Source organism: Spermophilus citellus, assembly GCF_964194105.1.
Source record: "Spermophilus citellus genome assembly, chromosome: 12".
Classification (NCBI taxonomy): Eukaryota; Metazoa; Chordata; class Mammalia; order Rodentia; family Sciuridae; genus Spermophilus; species Spermophilus citellus.
Window position 1 is genome coordinate 7919600 of NC_138198.1, and position 16454 is coordinate 7936053.

General features: G+C 50.4%; 3 protein-coding genes across 11 annotated transcripts in view; 2 read left to right on the forward strand and 1 right to left on the reverse strand.

Annotated features, from left to right (window-relative positions):
• Positions 1-2119, forward strand: part of FAM120A (family with sequence similarity 120 member A) — a 104043-nt gene extending 101924 nt beyond the window's left edge. The window contains exon 18 of the mRNA XM_081263047.1: positions 238-2119. Within this exon, the coding sequence (XP_081119173.1) occupies positions 238-549 (312 nt within the window). The 3' untranslated portion in view covers positions 550-2119. The remainder of the gene's footprint in view (positions 1-237) is intronic.
• Positions 2120-6076: 3957 nt separating this feature from the next.
• On the reverse strand, positions 6077-14974 carry LOC308631772 (uncharacterized protein; the record flags this gene model as incomplete). Of its 8 annotated transcripts, XM_081263248.1 has the most annotated exons (6): positions 6077-7065; positions 7752-7913; positions 10395-10494; positions 10705-10858; positions 11744-11927; positions 13486-13964. In XM_081263248.1, 2 exons carry the CDS (start codon positions 13962-13964, stop codon positions 11924-11926), a joined length of 483 nt encoding a protein of 160 aa, XP_081119374.1. In that variant the 3' UTR covers positions 6077-7065; positions 7752-7913; positions 10395-10494; positions 10705-10858; positions 11744-11923. The 8 variants fall into 8 exon arrangements, 7 of the variants coding, with proteins under 7 accessions (XP_081119374.1, XP_081119378.1, XP_081119372.1 ...); XR_014018333.1 differs by lacking the exons at positions 10705-10858; positions 13486-13964 and adding an exon at positions 14625-14974 and having other exon boundaries at positions 11751-11927; XM_081263252.1 differs by lacking the exon at positions 10705-10858 and having other exon boundaries at positions 11751-11927; positions 13513-13964.
• PHF2 (PHD finger protein 2) overlaps positions 13927-16454 on the forward strand; it is a 94279-nt gene continuing 91751 nt past the window's right edge. For both annotated transcript variants that reach the window (XM_081263244.1, XM_081263245.1), the window contains exon 1: positions 13927-14060. In XM_081263244.1, coding sequence (XP_081119370.1) covers positions 13963-14060 — 98 coding nt within the window. In that variant the 5' untranslated portion in view covers positions 13927-13962. The remainder of the gene's footprint in view (positions 14061-16454) is intronic.

The window sequence follows — 16454 nt, forward strand, 5'->3', positions numbered from 1 at the left end:
AAATGGGAATCTCCCTCTTTTTCAGGATATTAATTGCAGAAATGTCAAGGAAAGGGGCCAAGGAGGGACGAACTGATATAGGAGAAGCTGCACCACCTGAAGGCCACTCAGGGCGAAGTCAGAGTCAGGAGTCTCTGTGTGCTCGGAGTCTGTAGTCAGAGTCGCTAGGCCAGAACCCGGCCCGCTGTCCCACCGCTTACCCAGGCTGTCTCACCATTTGTCTTTTCCTTTAAACAGGGCAGACCTCCTTATGCTGCTTCAGCGGAAGAAGTGGCCAAAGAGCTGAAGTCGAAATCCGGGGAATCCAAGTCCTCTGCCGTGTTTTCAGACGGGTCCCTGGCTGAAAACGGAGTGATGGCCGAGGAGAAGCCAGTGCCCCAGATGAACGGGAGCGCGGGTGACACCAGGGCCCCCAGCCACTCCGAAAGTGCCTTGAACAATGACTCTAAAACGTGCAATACAAATCCTCACTTAAATGCACTAAGTACAGACAGCGCCTGCCGCAGGGAGGCTGCTCTGGAGGCAGCTGTCTTAAATAAAGAAGAGTAAACTTATTTTTTATAGAGGGTGAAGGATGCTGGAAGGGTAAGGATTTAAGAATATCTGGAGAGAAAGAGAGCCTGCAGTTATGTACATTTTGTCCTTTCCGTAAGAGAAAAATGAGGACTTTGGAAATTCAGATCCCTCTTTGATATCAGAGATTTAAACAACACATTTTTAGTTTTAACCAGTTGTAGTCAAAATGCTACAATAAAACAAAAAAGAGAGAAAGAAAATGAAGAGCATTTGACTCCCGCATTTAAAATGAAGTACACACAAAGTTTAAACTGGTTATGACAAAAGCCTATAGTTGTATTTCTTGAACTATAAAGAAAACAAATTTTGGCAGTCTTTATATATAGCTTAAAATATAATTTTTAGCATTTGGCACCATATGTATGCCATTATATTTGATTTTGCATTACTGTTTCACAATGAAGCTTTGTTTAAGGCTTTGATTTTTATGATTATGAAAGAAATAAGACACAACCACAGTTTTTCTTTCTTAAATTTCATCACCGTTGATGTGGTTCTTTTGTGTTAAAAAAAAAAAAGTGCAACTATCGAAACTAAAAAATTATAGAGTAATATTGCCGTTCTGCTGATTTTAAATATACAGTACATCATACATACTTTACAAGCAAGTTAAATGGAGATAAAGTTGAAATCATAGAGATGCAAATGACCTTTCAAAATCAACACAATGTGTTCTGAAACTTCGTGACTAATACCATGCATCTGTGATCAATGAACTATGTGGTTTTGAATCGGACGTAGACCATTAGTATACTACTTGAGCTAAACTTCTGCATGGTTCATAATTTTTAAAGTGTGTAGTTAATATTATGCATGTTATTGTCCTTTCTTCCATTCTTACCAGTATGTGCCCATTTGCAAAACAAAAATGCTAATAATCAGTAATAGTCCTATAAAAGATGTTAACTCTGTTTAGTCATTGACTGATCTTGCTCTAACCTTAAAATTTTGTGATTATTGACCTCTGTTGCATTTATTCTAAAATCCCCCAAAAATTATCTAGCCGTTTTCGAATATCAACATTACCCTGGTGTATTCACTGCTGTATGCATTATTGTTCTTTGTTGCTGTTTTATGCCTTCATATTAGCAAAATATGAAATTCTGTGAAGAAAAAAAACCCTTTGATCTTAAAAAAAAACCACCCCCCCTTCTGTAGCAGGAAACAAATTGCTTGTTCTTGAAAACTTTCCCATCAAGAATTTAGTAGAAGCAGGTATACTTCTATCATTTTGATGTTTTTGTTAATGTTTCCAAACAATGTACTTTGAAATCAGAATCACTTCTTATCGTTTTCATATACTTCTGATGCTCTTCATCACATTAGTGATCAGAAATGAGGTGTAATTCCCCAACCCCTGCCCGCAAGAGCTAAGTAGGATCTTACTGTAAGTTGAAGGGAGTTCTGCCCTAACTCATGGATTGTGAAGAATGAACTGCTGTTGGGTCTGATTGACTGTCGATGGATTGTGGTGTGGCGTATCTGGAGGCTATTGAATGCAACTTACAATGCTTAATAAAAATCTTTATTCTTTTAGTATAAAGTATGGTGTGGCTTTTAAATTCACTTGTAAAAGCATACATTTTACAGAGGTTAATTCAAATTCAGATAGCTTTTGAAGAGTTCCATCAGACAACCAAAATGTAGAAATATTGTGCCCTTTCAAAGTTGATTCCACAGTTCTAGCTTTAGGGAAATCTGAATATATGGTCAGTGTGAAAATTATGCCGACTGCGCAGCTTTGGGGTTCTGCAGTTGTTTCATGCAACCAAAAAAGATATTGTCTGATAAAGCAGGCTTAGAAATAGGAAACATTTTTAAGTCCCGTGGTAGAAATAAATTTGATCTTGATAAAATTACGTTTTTACAACTCGGGGTTACAATGTGTGGCCTGCTTTTCGAGCCACGTTTTGACCTGCAGCCCGGCAAGGACCTGGCGTGGTGCGCGCTCTCTGCGGAAGGGCCGCGCACCTGGCGGGGGCGGGGAGGAGGCCCTTTGCCAGCCCGAGGGGCGGGGACTCGGGGGCGGGGTTTGCGCGGCGGGCGCGCGGGGCGTTGTTGGCGTCCTCTCTCGCCGCCCTGCAGGCCGGGTGCGCGCGCAGCCCGGGGCGGTGCCCAGTTGCTGGGGCCTTGCGGCCCGCGGCGGCCTGAGGGCTTCCGTGGAGCCGGGTGCCGGAGGCGGCCCCTGATGGTCCCGTTTCCCGGGGGACCCTGGCCGAGCGCTTCGGTCCCGAGTCGGCCCTCTCCCAGGGAGGGCTCCGAGTCGACCTGGGACTGACCAGGCCTTCGATGTCGCCGGAACCCGCCCTGGGTGGCCGCATCGACCTAGGGCCCCGTCGTCCCTAAGTCCCTGGGAGGTGTCCAGGGCCTGCCTGTATGCAGACCCGGATGAATTTAATTCTGTGTTGCACAGGACTGGGCTTGAGATTTGGGAGGACTGAAGCCTCACTCCGATCCTCTTCCTCACCCTGATTGTCATCTATCATTTTGATCCCACTGGTTTCTCAGTGGCTGAGTTTTGAGTTTCACTCCCTCTCTGTGTGTGCCGGCTGCCTGAGGGTGTCACACCACAAAGCTCCTTCTCAGGGCTGGTGGAACAAGGAACACTCACTCCATCTTACCCCCACTCCCGGGAGGCCTTTGAGGAGCAAGTTTGAAACACTCTGGATCCCAAACGCCTGGTAGAAGGGCAGATTTTTGGAGGAAGACTTTTCAGTTTGATGGCCTCCAACCACCGAGTGCCAGCAGTGTTGCCCCCACTGCCAGTGACAAACACAAACTCCCCCATTACTGGGTTCTCTGTAAGCTTAGGTTCATCCCACCTGAGAACAGCAAACTGACCTCTGGCTTGGAGAGGGGACAGGATGGGTTTCTGCACAATTCCCAGGAGCAGGAATGCCGTCATCTCAAAGATGTGCATCCATCCTTTCCTTGATAACCTTCCCCCTGCAGGTTTTCATGTCACTTGGAGAGTGGCAAGTGCTGTAGACCCTGGAAGTTGACTGCAAGGAGGGTCTCTCTTCCTGTTTCTGAAGTCCTTGAGTTGCAGGTTTGAACAGGAAAGAAAAAGGGAAAGGGTGCTGGAGGCTCCAAGCATTAAGGGGCTGGAACAGGGAGGTTGAGGACACCACGCTGGCGGTTCCTCCCACACCGCTGGAATTGCAGGGGAAGACCCAAACAAAGGTCAATGCCAAGTTGGGCTGAGGGACTGCAGCTGCAGGTGAATCTGGCCAGGGCTCAAGACTGACTGTGAGGTTGGTGTTGTCCTGGATGTATGGCTTCTTGGGGCAGGCAGGTCACACACACTGCTCCTGGCTTAGTGTTTATTTTCTTCCTTTAAAAAAAAAATAGCTTTTATTGATCCCCACCCCACACTTTTTTGTAAGAACTATGCTTATTTTGGCAAGTTTAAAAATACAGATAAATAAAAAGGAAAAGAAAAGCCACCAGCAACTCTTCCATTACTGTGAAGAGTGGGTTTCCCTTATGGATTTTTTTTTCTTATATAGAAAACATTTCATACTGCCCATATATGTTTTCTAACATTTTTCTCACCTAGCATCATTTGATGATTGCTATACCACAGTGGATTCCCTGTCTTTATCTGGTAGCCCAGCAGGACGTTCCACTTATTTGTCATCCAACAAGTTCTTTGAACATGTACATGCTCACATATGTGTGTGTGTGTGTGTGTGTGTGGGTGGGTGGGTGGGTGTGGGTGTGTTACAAGGCTTTGAACCCAGAGGTGCTCCACCCACTGAGCTGCATCCCCAACTCCTTTTTAGATTTTGAGATGGGGAGTCTCACCAAGTTGCTGAGGCTGGCCTTGAACTTTTAATCCTCCTGCATCAGCCTCCAGAGTTGCTGGGATTACAGGTGTGTGCCACCATGACCAGCCTCAACAAATTCTTAAGAAGCATCGGTGTCAGGTCCTGCCCTGGGCCCCAAGGAGTAGAAGGCATAAGGACCCTGCCTTTGTGGCATTTACATTTGAATGGGGGGCGTACCCTACCGTGTGTACAATTAAAAATATTTCAGGTGGGTTGGAGAGGTAGTTCAGTGGTAGAGCACTTACATAGTATGCATGAGGCCCTAGGTTTGATCCCCAGCATGGCAGAGAGTATTTCATATATTGAATATTTTGGTTTTTTTTTTTTAAAGAGAGAGAGAATTTTTTAATATATATATATTTTTTTTTTTAGTTTTCGGCGGACACAACATCTTTGTTTGTATGTGGTGCTGAGAATCGAACCCAAGCCGCATGCATGCCAGGCGAGCGCGCTACCGCTTGAGCCACATCCCCAGCCCGGCAGAGAGTATTTCAGGCATGAAAATGAGGAAAATGAGCTGGGTGATTGCTGAGTGACAGAGCAATGAGAGGGCTCAGGCCAGAAGGAGAGGATGGAGGTCTGACAGTAAGTCATTGATTGGGGTGGGGGGGAATCCAAGGTCATCCTCAGGCCAGAGTCTGGGGTATCACTGAGAGACAAGATGGGTGTGCTCAGAAGCCTGGGGACTCCAGGTGTCCGTGCCACTGTATGGGTGGATCCTGTGACTGTCAATGCCATTATTCCTGGTGAACATCTCTCCAAAAGGAACTGCTCTCACCAGTATGGCCCCAAGACACAACATGGCATCGCCCCTGTTTCCCCCCCATTCCGCTGGGGCCCAGGAGTCATTTGTCTGTAGAGGCCTGCCTGCTAGGAAGGGGGAGACTGGCCTTTGCCAATTTGACAGGTAAAGATGGGGTTTCATTTGTGTGACTTTAATTTTTAGCGCTGGTGAACATGTCTTATGTCTAATTTGCTCTGTTTCTTTATTTTTCTTTTGACAGGAACTTCAAATGTCCCCTGGTTCTTTTATGATCCCTCCGTCAGGCCAAAGGCAAGCATTTTAAGAAATAATTCACGGTCTATAACTTAATCCATATCACCACTTGCAGAGACAACAGGAGTGTTGGCTCAGCCTTGGGGACTCTCTCTGCATCCCACCTCCAGCTGCCCTACAGGAACAAACAGGAGGGGCCAGTCCTTTCCTGATGGAGGGCATCCTTAGGTGGATCAGGAGGCTCTCTCTTCTATTGATTTAATCTAGCCTCACTTCTTCCAAGAAGGCACTAATTTGTTATTGTCCCACTCCCATCCCCACACATCATATTTTGGGCGGAAAAATTATTTGCTACTTGACGGAGTGGACCTAGCCCGTTGGTTGCTGACCTGCCAACCCTGCCTGCATCCTTCACATTGTGGTGCTGGGAGCTGTTCACTTATTGCTCTGTGCCCTGGGGAACCATGGTGGGGTGCTCGGGCCTCCTACCCAGGCCCTGTGTGCCCCGCTAGCATGGCTCAGGCTAAGGTGACTCAATGGCCTACAGGTGGGGACAGGAAGAGGTTTTTCAATAAGATGCCTCACCCTGTGCTAGGGTAGATACATGTCCCTCCCAAATTCATTTTTTTTAAGAGAGAGAGAGAGAGAGAGGGAGAGAGAGAGAGAGAGAGGGAATTTTTTTAACATTTATTTATTTATTTATTTTAGTTTTTCGGCGGACACAACATCTTTTGTTTGTATGTGGTGCTGAGGATCGAACCCGGGCCACACGCGTGCCAGGCGAGCTCGCTACCAACTTGAGCCACATCCCCAGCCCTCTCCCAAATTCATATGGTAAAGTCTGACCCCCAGTCACTCAGAATGTGACCTTACTTGGAAATAGGTTCTTTGCAGATATAATTAGTTGAATTAGGACAAGGTTATGTTGGAGTAGGTTGGGCCCTTATCCAGGACAACTGGTGAATTTATAAAAAGGGAAAATATGGACACAGGAGAGGCACACACAGGGAGAATCCTCTGGGAAAACTGGAGTGACTACCATAGGCCAAGCAACTACCAGAAGATGGACAGTGTCTGGAACAAATCCTTCCCTAGAACCTGTGTGAGTGTGGCCCTGTAGACACCTGGAGCTCAGACTTCTAGCCTCCAAAACTGGAGAAACTAAATGTCTGCTGTCTAGGTCTGTGGTCCTTTTTTATGCAGCCCAGGACTCTGCAACACTGAATGTGCCACTGTCCTGGAAAGTGGAGGTGTCTGAGACCATGGTAGGGCCACCGTGCTCCCTGACCCTCAGCAGGGTTGGGACTCAGCCAGTGCATGCACCCATTTTCCCCCCTCTGGCCTCCCAAACTGGAAGTGGCCCAAGCCAACCAGAATGCAAAGGGTTCCACGGACAGTAAGGCCGCCTAGGTAGCAAGAACTGTAGCCAGCCCTGCCTTGCTAGCTGACAAGGGGATTCAGGCTGAAGGTCTTAACCAAGTGACCACAGTAGGCCCTACACAAGCACCCCAGACCCATGCATCTGGAAAGAATGACTTAGGGTCTCCCCATGAAGACAGATGTCCTTTGGGCCTTTACCACCAGCTGGTCACTCTGGAGGGTCTGCAGGCGGCAGTGCTGTGCTTACTCCCAAGGGGACGGTGTCCTCCCAGGGCTGTAGAACTATACTGAGTGGGGAAAGGACAGTCATGTGAAAACACACAGGAAACAATGAATCCAAGCCGGGTGCTATGGCACACACCTGTAAACCCAGCTATTCTGTAGGCTGAGGCAGGAGGTTGGCAAGTTCAAGGCCAGCCCCAGCAATTTAGTGACACCCTGTCTCAAGATAAATAAACGAATAAATAAATAAGGCAGGGGATACAGTGTAGTGGTAGAGCTTTTGCCTAGCATACAGGAGGCCCTGGGTTCAATGCCCTGTGCAGGAGAAAGAAGAAGAAATTCAAGGACAACCACAACAGCAATGGTAGTAGACTCCTTCATTTTGTTTTTTGATACTGGGATTGAACCCAGGGGGATTTAACCACTGAGCCACATCCCCAGATCTTTTTATTTTTTATTTTGAGATAAGGTTTTGCTAAGTTGCTTAGGGCTTTGCTAAGTTGCTGAAGCTGGCCTGGAACTTGTGATCCTCCTGCCTCACCTTCCCAGGTCGCTGGGATTACAGGCCTGCGCCCGCCCAGCAGTAGAAGGTTCTGTGGAGGAGAAAAGCAGTGCAAGTGAGGAGCATACACCAGGTGGGGGAAAGAGGGCATCAGGGAAGCCTTCACAGGGAGTGACCTCGGAGGACAGGGTCAATTACCCAAATGGGATGTCAGGATGGCTCTAAAGATTTTACACATGTATACACACACCTTTTAGAACTAATAACACACCAGTCTTGGTAGCGCATGCCTGTAATCCCAGCGGCCCTGGAGGCTGAGGAAGGAGGATTACGAGTTCAAAGATCACCAGTTCAAAGCCAGCTTCAGCAAAATCAAGGTGCTTAGCATCTCAGCGAGTCCCTGTCCCTAAATAAAATACAAAAAGGGTTGGGGATGTGGCTCAATGCCGCTGAGTTCAATCCCTCATATCAAAAAAAAAAAAAAAAAAAAAAAAAAAAAAAAAAAAAAAAAAAGAACTAATAACTTATATTCAACAAAGAGCAGGATACAAATCAACATATGAAAATCAGTCCCCTCCCCATACACTAGCAATGAACAATCTAAAAAGAAAATTAAGAAAATAATTTCATTTATAAGCATAAAAAATACTGAGGAATAAACTTAATCAAAGAAGCAAAAGACTTATCCACTGAAAATGATCAAACATTGATGAAAGTAATTAAAGAAGATGCGAATAAATGGATAGACAGCTTGTGTTTATGGTTTAGAAGACTTAATATTGTTTAGAAGTCAGTCTCTTAAAATCACTCTACAGATTCACAGTGATCCCTATCAAAATCCCAATGATCTGGTTTTTAGAAATACATTTTTTTAAAAATATTTTTTTAGTTGTCAATGGACCTTTATTTTATTTACATGTGGTGTTGAGAATTAAACCCAGGGCCTCACACATTCTAGGCAAACACTCTATCACTGAGCCACAAACCAGCCCTCAGAAATATAATTTTTTTTTTTTTTAGTTGTAGATGGACACAATATCTTTATTTTATTTTTATGTGGTGCTGAGGATCGAATTCAGGGCCTCACACATGCTAGGCAAGCAAGCACTCTACCACTGAGCCACAAACCAACCCTCAGAAATACATTTTTTTTAAGAAAAAAATCCAACCTAAAATTCATATGTAGCCTCAGGAGACCCCAACTAGCCAAAATAATTTTGGAAAAGAAGACAAAGTTGGAGAACTCGCACTTCCTGATTTCAAAGCTTACTACAAAGCTACAGTAATCAAAACCATGTGGTACTGACATAAAAGCACATATACTGGCAAATGAAATATAAGTGAGAGGCCAGAAATAAACCCCCACATGTACCAGAAATCTCAAAAGGGGATCAAATAATTTTCAACAAGGGGATCAGGACCATTCAGTGAGGAAAGGACAATCTTTTTAACAAATGGTTGCAGATATCTGTATTCAAAACAATGAATTTGGAGCATTACCTTATGCCATATAAAAAATTAACTCAAAGTGTATCAAAGATCTAAACACAAGAGCCAAAACCAGAAAAATCTTAGAAGAAAATATAAGGAAAAATCTTCCTGATATTGGAGTTGGTGACAATTTCTTGGATATGAAACCAAACATTCAAGTAACAAAAAAAAAAAAAAAAATAGAAAATTTGGACTTTATTAAAATTAAAAACTTTTGTGCATAAAAGGACATTATTAACAGAGTAAAAAGCAGCTAACAAAACAGGAGAAAACATTTGCAAATCATACATCTAAGAGATTAATATCCACAATAAATAAAGGATCCCTACAACTTAACACCCAGAAAACAACCCAATTCAAGTATGGGCTAAGGATTTGAATCGATGTTTCTCCAAAGAATCTGTAGATGGCCAAAAAGCACAGGAAAAGTTGTCAACATCATTAATCATTATGGAAATGTAAAGTTAAACTACAATAAGATACCAACTCAGACCAATTAGGGTGGCTATTACCAAACAAAAACAACAAAACTAAGAGAAAACTAAATCTATGAGTGTTGGCATGGATGTGGAGAAATTAGAACTCATGAATTGTTGGTGGGAATGCACTGCAGCCACTGTGGAAAATGGTCTGGTTAGTGCCTCAAAAAAATCACCACATAATCCAGCAATTCCAGTTCTAAAAATATACCCCAAAGAAGTGAATAGACATTGACATATTAATGTTCATTGCAGTGTTATTCACAATAGCAAAGGGTGGAAGCAACCCCAAGTGTCTACCGATAGACAAATGGATGTTTAAAATGTGGTATGTGTATGTGTGTGTGTGTGTATAGTGTACATATGTATACATGCATATATATATATATATATTCATGCAATAAAAATATACACCTGCACAATGTACACACACAGTACACACATTCACACACAAACACACATGTAATGGAATGTTTTTGAGTCTTAAGGAGGGAAATTCTGATATGTGCTACAGCATGGATGCAACTTGAGGATATTTTACTAAGTGACAGAAGCAGTCGTGAAAAAACAAATTCCGAGTGATTCCTCTTGTATGAGGCCCCTAGAGTAGTAAAATTCATAGAGTGAGAATATAGAATGATGGTTGCCAGGGACAGGGGGAGTGGACAGTAGGGAGTTATTGTAAGAAAGACAAAGTCTCAGGGAAGATGAAAAAGGTTCTGGAGATGGTTGTTGGTGGCTGCCATAGTGTGAATGTGTTTAATACAAAACTGCACATTTAAAATGGTTCATATGGGCCAGGTTGTAGCTCAATGGTACAGCATGCACCTAGCATGCATGGAACCCCGGGTTCAATCCCCATCATCGAAAAAAAAAAGTTAAAACAGTAAATTTTAGCTGGGTGTGATGGCGCGTACCTGTAGTCCCATGGCTTGGGAAGCTGAGGCAGGAGGATAGCGAATTCAAAGTCAGCCTCAGCCATGGTGAGGCGCTAAGCAACTCAGGGAGACCCTGTCTCTAAATAAAATACAAAATAGGGCTAGGGATGTGGCTCAGTGTTCAAGTGTCCCTGAGCTCAATCCCTGGTACCCACCCCCAGAAAGGTCAATTTTAAATTGTGCATCTTTAACCACAATTTAAAAGAAACCTGCACTAGCACTCCGTCATGCAAAGGGGCAAGAGGGTGCATGCCTGAGAAAAACAGGCACTGGAATGGGTGACGCTTACCTCTGAGTTGAAAGGGGAAAAAAATGGGTCTGCCTCAAACAGCTGTGCTGGTGTGCAGCCTGGCGTGTAGGCTGCAACTATGCTGCCACTGGAGTGCCAGGGTGCAGGGACAGTGTGGGGGGCCACACAGCTAGTGAGCCCATGCTCCCTACCCCTGCAACAGATTCGTGGATGCTGAACTGCCCCTGAGCCCAAGGGCACGGGGAGGGCTTGGTGGGCAGGCATTGGGGTCCAGATAGCACAAGCAGATGGGGCTACCAAGTTTTGGGGCCTTCCCTGGCACTCCAATTGCAGCCCTGTGCCATTGACCGAGACAGAGGCGTTTTCCTCCCCTTACCACAGACATGAACGTTAACCCATTCTTTTGAGGGTCAGGATGCCCCCTGAATTTTGGGGACTACTGATCCCCCCTGCTTGGGGGTCCTCCTCCCACCCCCTTCAGTATGGGAAGCTCACTTCCCTCCCTTTACCCCCTCTCCCAGATCCCCTTCTCAGAGGCATCTCTGTGCACCCCTCAACTCCTTCCTTTTCCCCATCTGTTCCCTGCATTTACAAATGTATACACACACCCACTGGCTCCCTTCACTCCAGGGAGGATTCTAACAAAGCTGAGACTCTGCTGAGCCTTCAATGTCTACAGTAGGTGCTCAACAAATATCTAAATAGGGGGGTGTTGGGAGAAGGGAGGAAAGGTGCATTTGCAGGAGATGGAGAGAAAGGAGAAAACAGGGAAGGTATCAGAGAAGGCCTGTTTGGTGCTGCAGATGGCAGCTGGCCTGGAAAATTTTTGAGTACCAGGAAAGTGTCAGGTGGACATGCATAGAGCAGGTGTGTTGGTCGTGGTCAGCTGCAGAGAGGGGACCATCCTGTGGGAAGGGAGGATGGACAGCATCTCAGTGATCAGTGCCTGAGAAACTTGCAGAGGGAGGGCTTTTCCAGGCACATTCTGAAAGGAGGCAGGCTGAAGCTTGAGAGGCTCAGGGGCCACAGGGTCAGCATTGGGGAAATGTGGGGGCTTTGCTTGCTTACTTCCTCCTACCTCTTACCAGGCAGCTCCTCTTTGGGCTAGGCATTTAATTGCTTTGGCCCTCAGTTTTCACTTCTGTAAAATGGCACCGACACCATGACCCAGGCAGTATGGCTTAAGACTAGTAACCCTGGTGATGAACCGGAGCGTAGTGTCTAGGAGGCATTTGGTAAGTGTTGGTGACTATAATCGTCATCTGTGAACAAGAAAATGGAAGAGTTCAAAAGGGAAGACTGCCCACAGTTGCTGTTCCTTGCACACAAGGGCCTCCAGAAGTTTCTAGCTTTGGTGACTAGACAACTCGGGGTTTTGGCCACTGTGCTCTACTACTGCTTTGGCACTGCTGTCACAGGAAAGGAAGTGTGTCCTTTAGGTAATTGGGCAGCACCCTCCCCAGCAGGGCTTCCTCTGGGCCTCCTTTCAGACCCCCCTTTTCTGCAGGAATTCACACCAAGGTGCTAATGCTGGACAATGGCTTAATAGTTATTCCTTTACCAGAGCCGAAGTAAGTAAAAAAACCACCCACGAGGAAGGAAACCAAAGGTGACATTGGAATTGAGGCAGGAGGCAGGGAGGGTTATGTTCATCCTGGGCAGCTCAGAGGTTTCGGGTGTGCGTGTGTGGGGGGGGTGCCCCTACCCTTATTCCCAGGTTCTTTTTCCCACCCTTCACTTTCCTCATGCTTGTCCTGGAGCTAATTAGGCCCTTTCACAGGTTAAGGGGCCACCTGTTTGGGGAGGGTGGTGGACTCTGAGGGCAGTCTGTGACTCAGTGGGAGGGAGGACCTTCATGGAGCTCCCTGGGATGCAAAGCCCATAGGCAGGTGCCCGCTGGGCAGTCGTGCTGGACTGTGCCTCCTCCAGGTGCTGTGAGGGACCTGGAGGCCTGAGGACTTGGGATTCACTTGCAGCCATCAGCATTTCCCCATTTTATGTAAATTGTGCCACAGGGGGAAAGGGAAAGAAGAGGGTGAGGGAGGCAGGCAGATTTCTTACCCAGCAGGGGTGCCCAAAGGATGCCACAGCTAGGGAGGGGTCAAGGGCCTCCGTCCCCCAGAGGACACCTTTTCTCTCCCCCACACACCAAAGCCCCTGAACACAGCAGGTGAGGCCAGAGATCCAGTTCGGGGCTCAGGCTGCAGGGGCGACAGCCACAACCTAGCCCTTGGGCTCTGCCTCCCCATTTCTGCTGCACAGATGCGGTGGCTAGGCTGTCCTCCCAGACCCTAAGTCTGGGGGCTCGAACCGAGGTTTCTTGGCAGCACAAACGTCAGGTAAGCTGTCTCGTTACAGAGCTGACCCATGCCAGCGCGCTCTCAGGTCCCCTGATTTTTGTCCCCCTCGTCCGGGGGGCGGGGGGCTGAGCATGAGGGAAGTCCATGGGCTCGAGGGAGGGAGTGGAGCAGCCCCCAGCCAGTGAGGAGGGGAAGGGGAAGCTGTAGCCGAGCCAGAAACTCTCTCGGAACTCGGGATGGGAGAGAGGCAGCAAGGCCCAAGAAAAGAGAGGAACAGTCCCCTCTCCGCCTCACTCTGGGGTCAGAAAAAAGTTAGGGCGAAGGAGTTGCTTCTTGGCTTTCTGGACGAGGAAGGACATCCTGCGGGCTCTCCTCCTGTAGCCAGGGACAGGGAAGGCTCCCCAGCCTGCCTTTTCTCGGCGCCCCGGGTCCACCTTTTCCCTCCAGGGTGCCCCCAGCCCATCTTCTTCCCTCGGAATTTCCCCGGCCCACTTTCTCCCAAGGGGTCCCCGCAGCGCACCTTCTCCCCCGGGACCCTCCGGCCCACCTTCTCCCCCGGCCCGCCTTCCCGGCGGCGGGAGCGGGGCCCAGGCCGGCGGGCGGAGGCGGCGCCACCCGGGGCGCTGACGTAGAGGCCGCTCGGCGGCCGGGGGTCCCTTCGGTGGGGCCGCGGCTCCCCGCCCGCCGCCCCCGCGCGTCCATTCCCTTTTGTGTCCCGCGCGCGGCCCGGCCCCGCGCACACTCGCGCCCTGCGCCCCGCGGGCCGGCGGGCGGCTCCCGGCGCGGCCCCTCCAGCCAGCGCGCCGGCATTGTGTGGACGCGCCCGGCCGGGAGCGCGCGCGGGGGCTGTCGTGCGCCCCCGTCCCCGTCCCCTCCCGGCCGCGGCGCCGCCTGCGCCCCGCCGCCCCCGCCGCCCCCGCGCGGCCCGGCCCCCGGCCCGGCCCGGCCCGACCCGGGCAGCGCAGCGGCGGGGCGAGCGGCGGCGCGGCGCGGCAACATGGCGACGGTGCCCGTGTACTGCGTCTGCCGGCTCCCCTACGACGTTACCCGCTTCATGATCGAGTGCGACGCCTGCAAGGACTGGTTCCACGGCAGGTGAGCGCGCCGTGGCCCCCGCCTGGCCGGGCCCGGCTCCCGCCCGGCCAAGCCCCGCGCCTCCGGCTGCGCGCCCCAGGCCCGGCTCGGGGACCGGCCGCCGCCGCATTCCGGGCGCCCGGGTCTGGCCGGGCCGGGCCGCGCGCCCTTTTGTGCCCAGGGCGGGGGCGCTGGGCGCTGGGCCCGCGCCGGGCGCCCCCGGCCGCCGCGCACAAAGCGAGGCCCGCGGGCCGGGAGGTGGGCTCGCGGCGCCGGGAAGTTGGGGCTCCGGGCCCGGGCCGGGCCGGCTGACAGCGGGGCCGCGGCGGCCGTGGAGGCCGGGCACCGGAGGGAGGCCCAGGCCCGGCGCCCCCGCCGCCTCCCCCTGCGAAGTTGCAGGAACTTTCCCCGCGCGGGCTCGGGGCGGCCGGGCCGGGAGAGGCAGGCGCGCAGCCGGGCGCGGGTCCCCGGAGAGGAGCGAGTGGCGGGCTCCGGAGCTGGCAGGGCTGGGGCCGCCGAGGGGACTCTGGCGAGGTGGCGGCCGGGGCCCCCACCCTCCGCCGGGGCACGGGAGCTCCCTCGGACCTTGTCCTGGCGGGCAGGACCCCTCCCCGGTCTCCGCGCAGCTCCTAGTCCCGGCGGCCTGCGGGCCTGGGCGGGAGTGCGGTGACAGAACGGTGTCTCTGTGTGTGGGGGGTGGGGGTTGTGGCTTTGCCGCCTCCTCTCTGGCCTTCGCGGTTCCCCATTTCCCTCCTCTCTGTCCCAGGCAGGGACACCCCAGTTTTGACATGACCTTATGCTCTCTAAGGAAAACGGGGAGCCGGGAAGGAGGTGAGCCCAGATACTGAAACTCGCTCTCTTGGCCCTTGCCCATTTCCACCATCTGGCCGTGTGCCTAGTTTTCAAAGATGAGGTCCCTTCCCACCCAGAAGTAAAAAGAGGAGGAGGAAGAGGTGATCCTCCTGCCTAAACTGCTCCAACAGGTTCTCTTGAATCTGACTTTGCCTGTGGGATGTGTTTGGGCCTGGTGGGGGTGGGGGCTGGCCTGGGGCTGGATAGTGCTGTGTGCCCTCTGGGGTTCCAGTCTTCAATGCCCGGGAGCAGGCTGGAGGGAGGGCAGGGGGTATGGCAGTAGGTGGTCCCTGATCCTCTGTCCAGAGAGGAGACCCTCCTGCTTATTCTCAACTGTGATTGGTCAGTGGCTTTTAAAAGTGAGCTAAGGCCTCTGGTCCAGCCTGGCTCCTGAACATGTGGGGAGCTGGGTGGTCAGGATGTGACCTGGCCTGGTTACATTTGTCAGCCCTGGGCCTGCATCCTATCTCCATGCCTGTCATAGGGATATCCCTCAGGAGGGTGTGGGGCTCTATGGCTCACTGAAATCTTTTGAGCCTCCTGGGTGGCCCTCCTGAGATGCCCCAGGCTATCAGAACAGGGGAGACCAGGTGTGGCTCTGCCCCAAACAGGGCCACTACCAACACCCACCAATTGCCACCCACCTCAGAGGGATTCTTGGACACACCACAGTGGCTGAGAGCCTGTAGTACTCAGATCTCAATATGCTGGGAAGCTGGCTCTGAATGTCCCTGAAAGTGGTGGGGTCCCTTCCTTCTCCCCTGTCCCCACCCAGGACCAGCTGGGTACCTGTCAGCTCCCTGTTGCTGTGTATACTCAGTGCCCAGATTGGGGTAGGTAAGAGGGTTTTGTCATGTGCCCAGGGCGACCCTCTGGGAAGGCAAGGCTAGTTCTGAGCTGGACTTTCAGGCCAGGGGAAAACCCAGGAGTAAAGGGCAAGCCGGGGAGAGGGACTGGGAGCTGGCCTGAGGGGTTGGTGTTTTTGCTGCATTGGTCCAGAGGCAGAGGCAGAGGAGATAGACGCTTGAAGGAAGATTTTGGGGGGGATCTTATCTCCTGTTCCTTATCTGAGGTTTGCAATTTGATTCAGTAAAGGCAGTTGATCAGCTGCCACCTATTTGGGGTGGCCCTGAGTTCTGAAAGGGGGTCAGCCATGGGACATATTTTCTCATTCCTCTAATCAAGGGTCCCTTTCCCAAGTGAACCCTGAGCAGGGAAAGCCCCGTTGTGGGTCTGGATCCCTGGTTGGCTTGGGGCCGGAGCTGCGGTGGGGGGAAGGTTGGAGTTGGGCCTGGTGGGCAAGGCAGGGCACTGTAGCTCCCACAGCCCTGGCAGATCCCTGGGCCTCCCTCGGCATCACTGCTTGTATGTAAAGTGAAGGCGTGGGGCAGCCCTTCGGGCTTCTCAACCTCCAGGTGTTCTTGGACAGTCAGACCTCTTCCTGGCCCTGCAGACCACCTGCCTATTGTTTACTTCACAGTTCACATTTCAACTCACTTTTTAAAAGTTTGCATGTTTTTACACTTTGTGTTCTGCGGGAACTTTAGACTTGCAGAAGGGCTT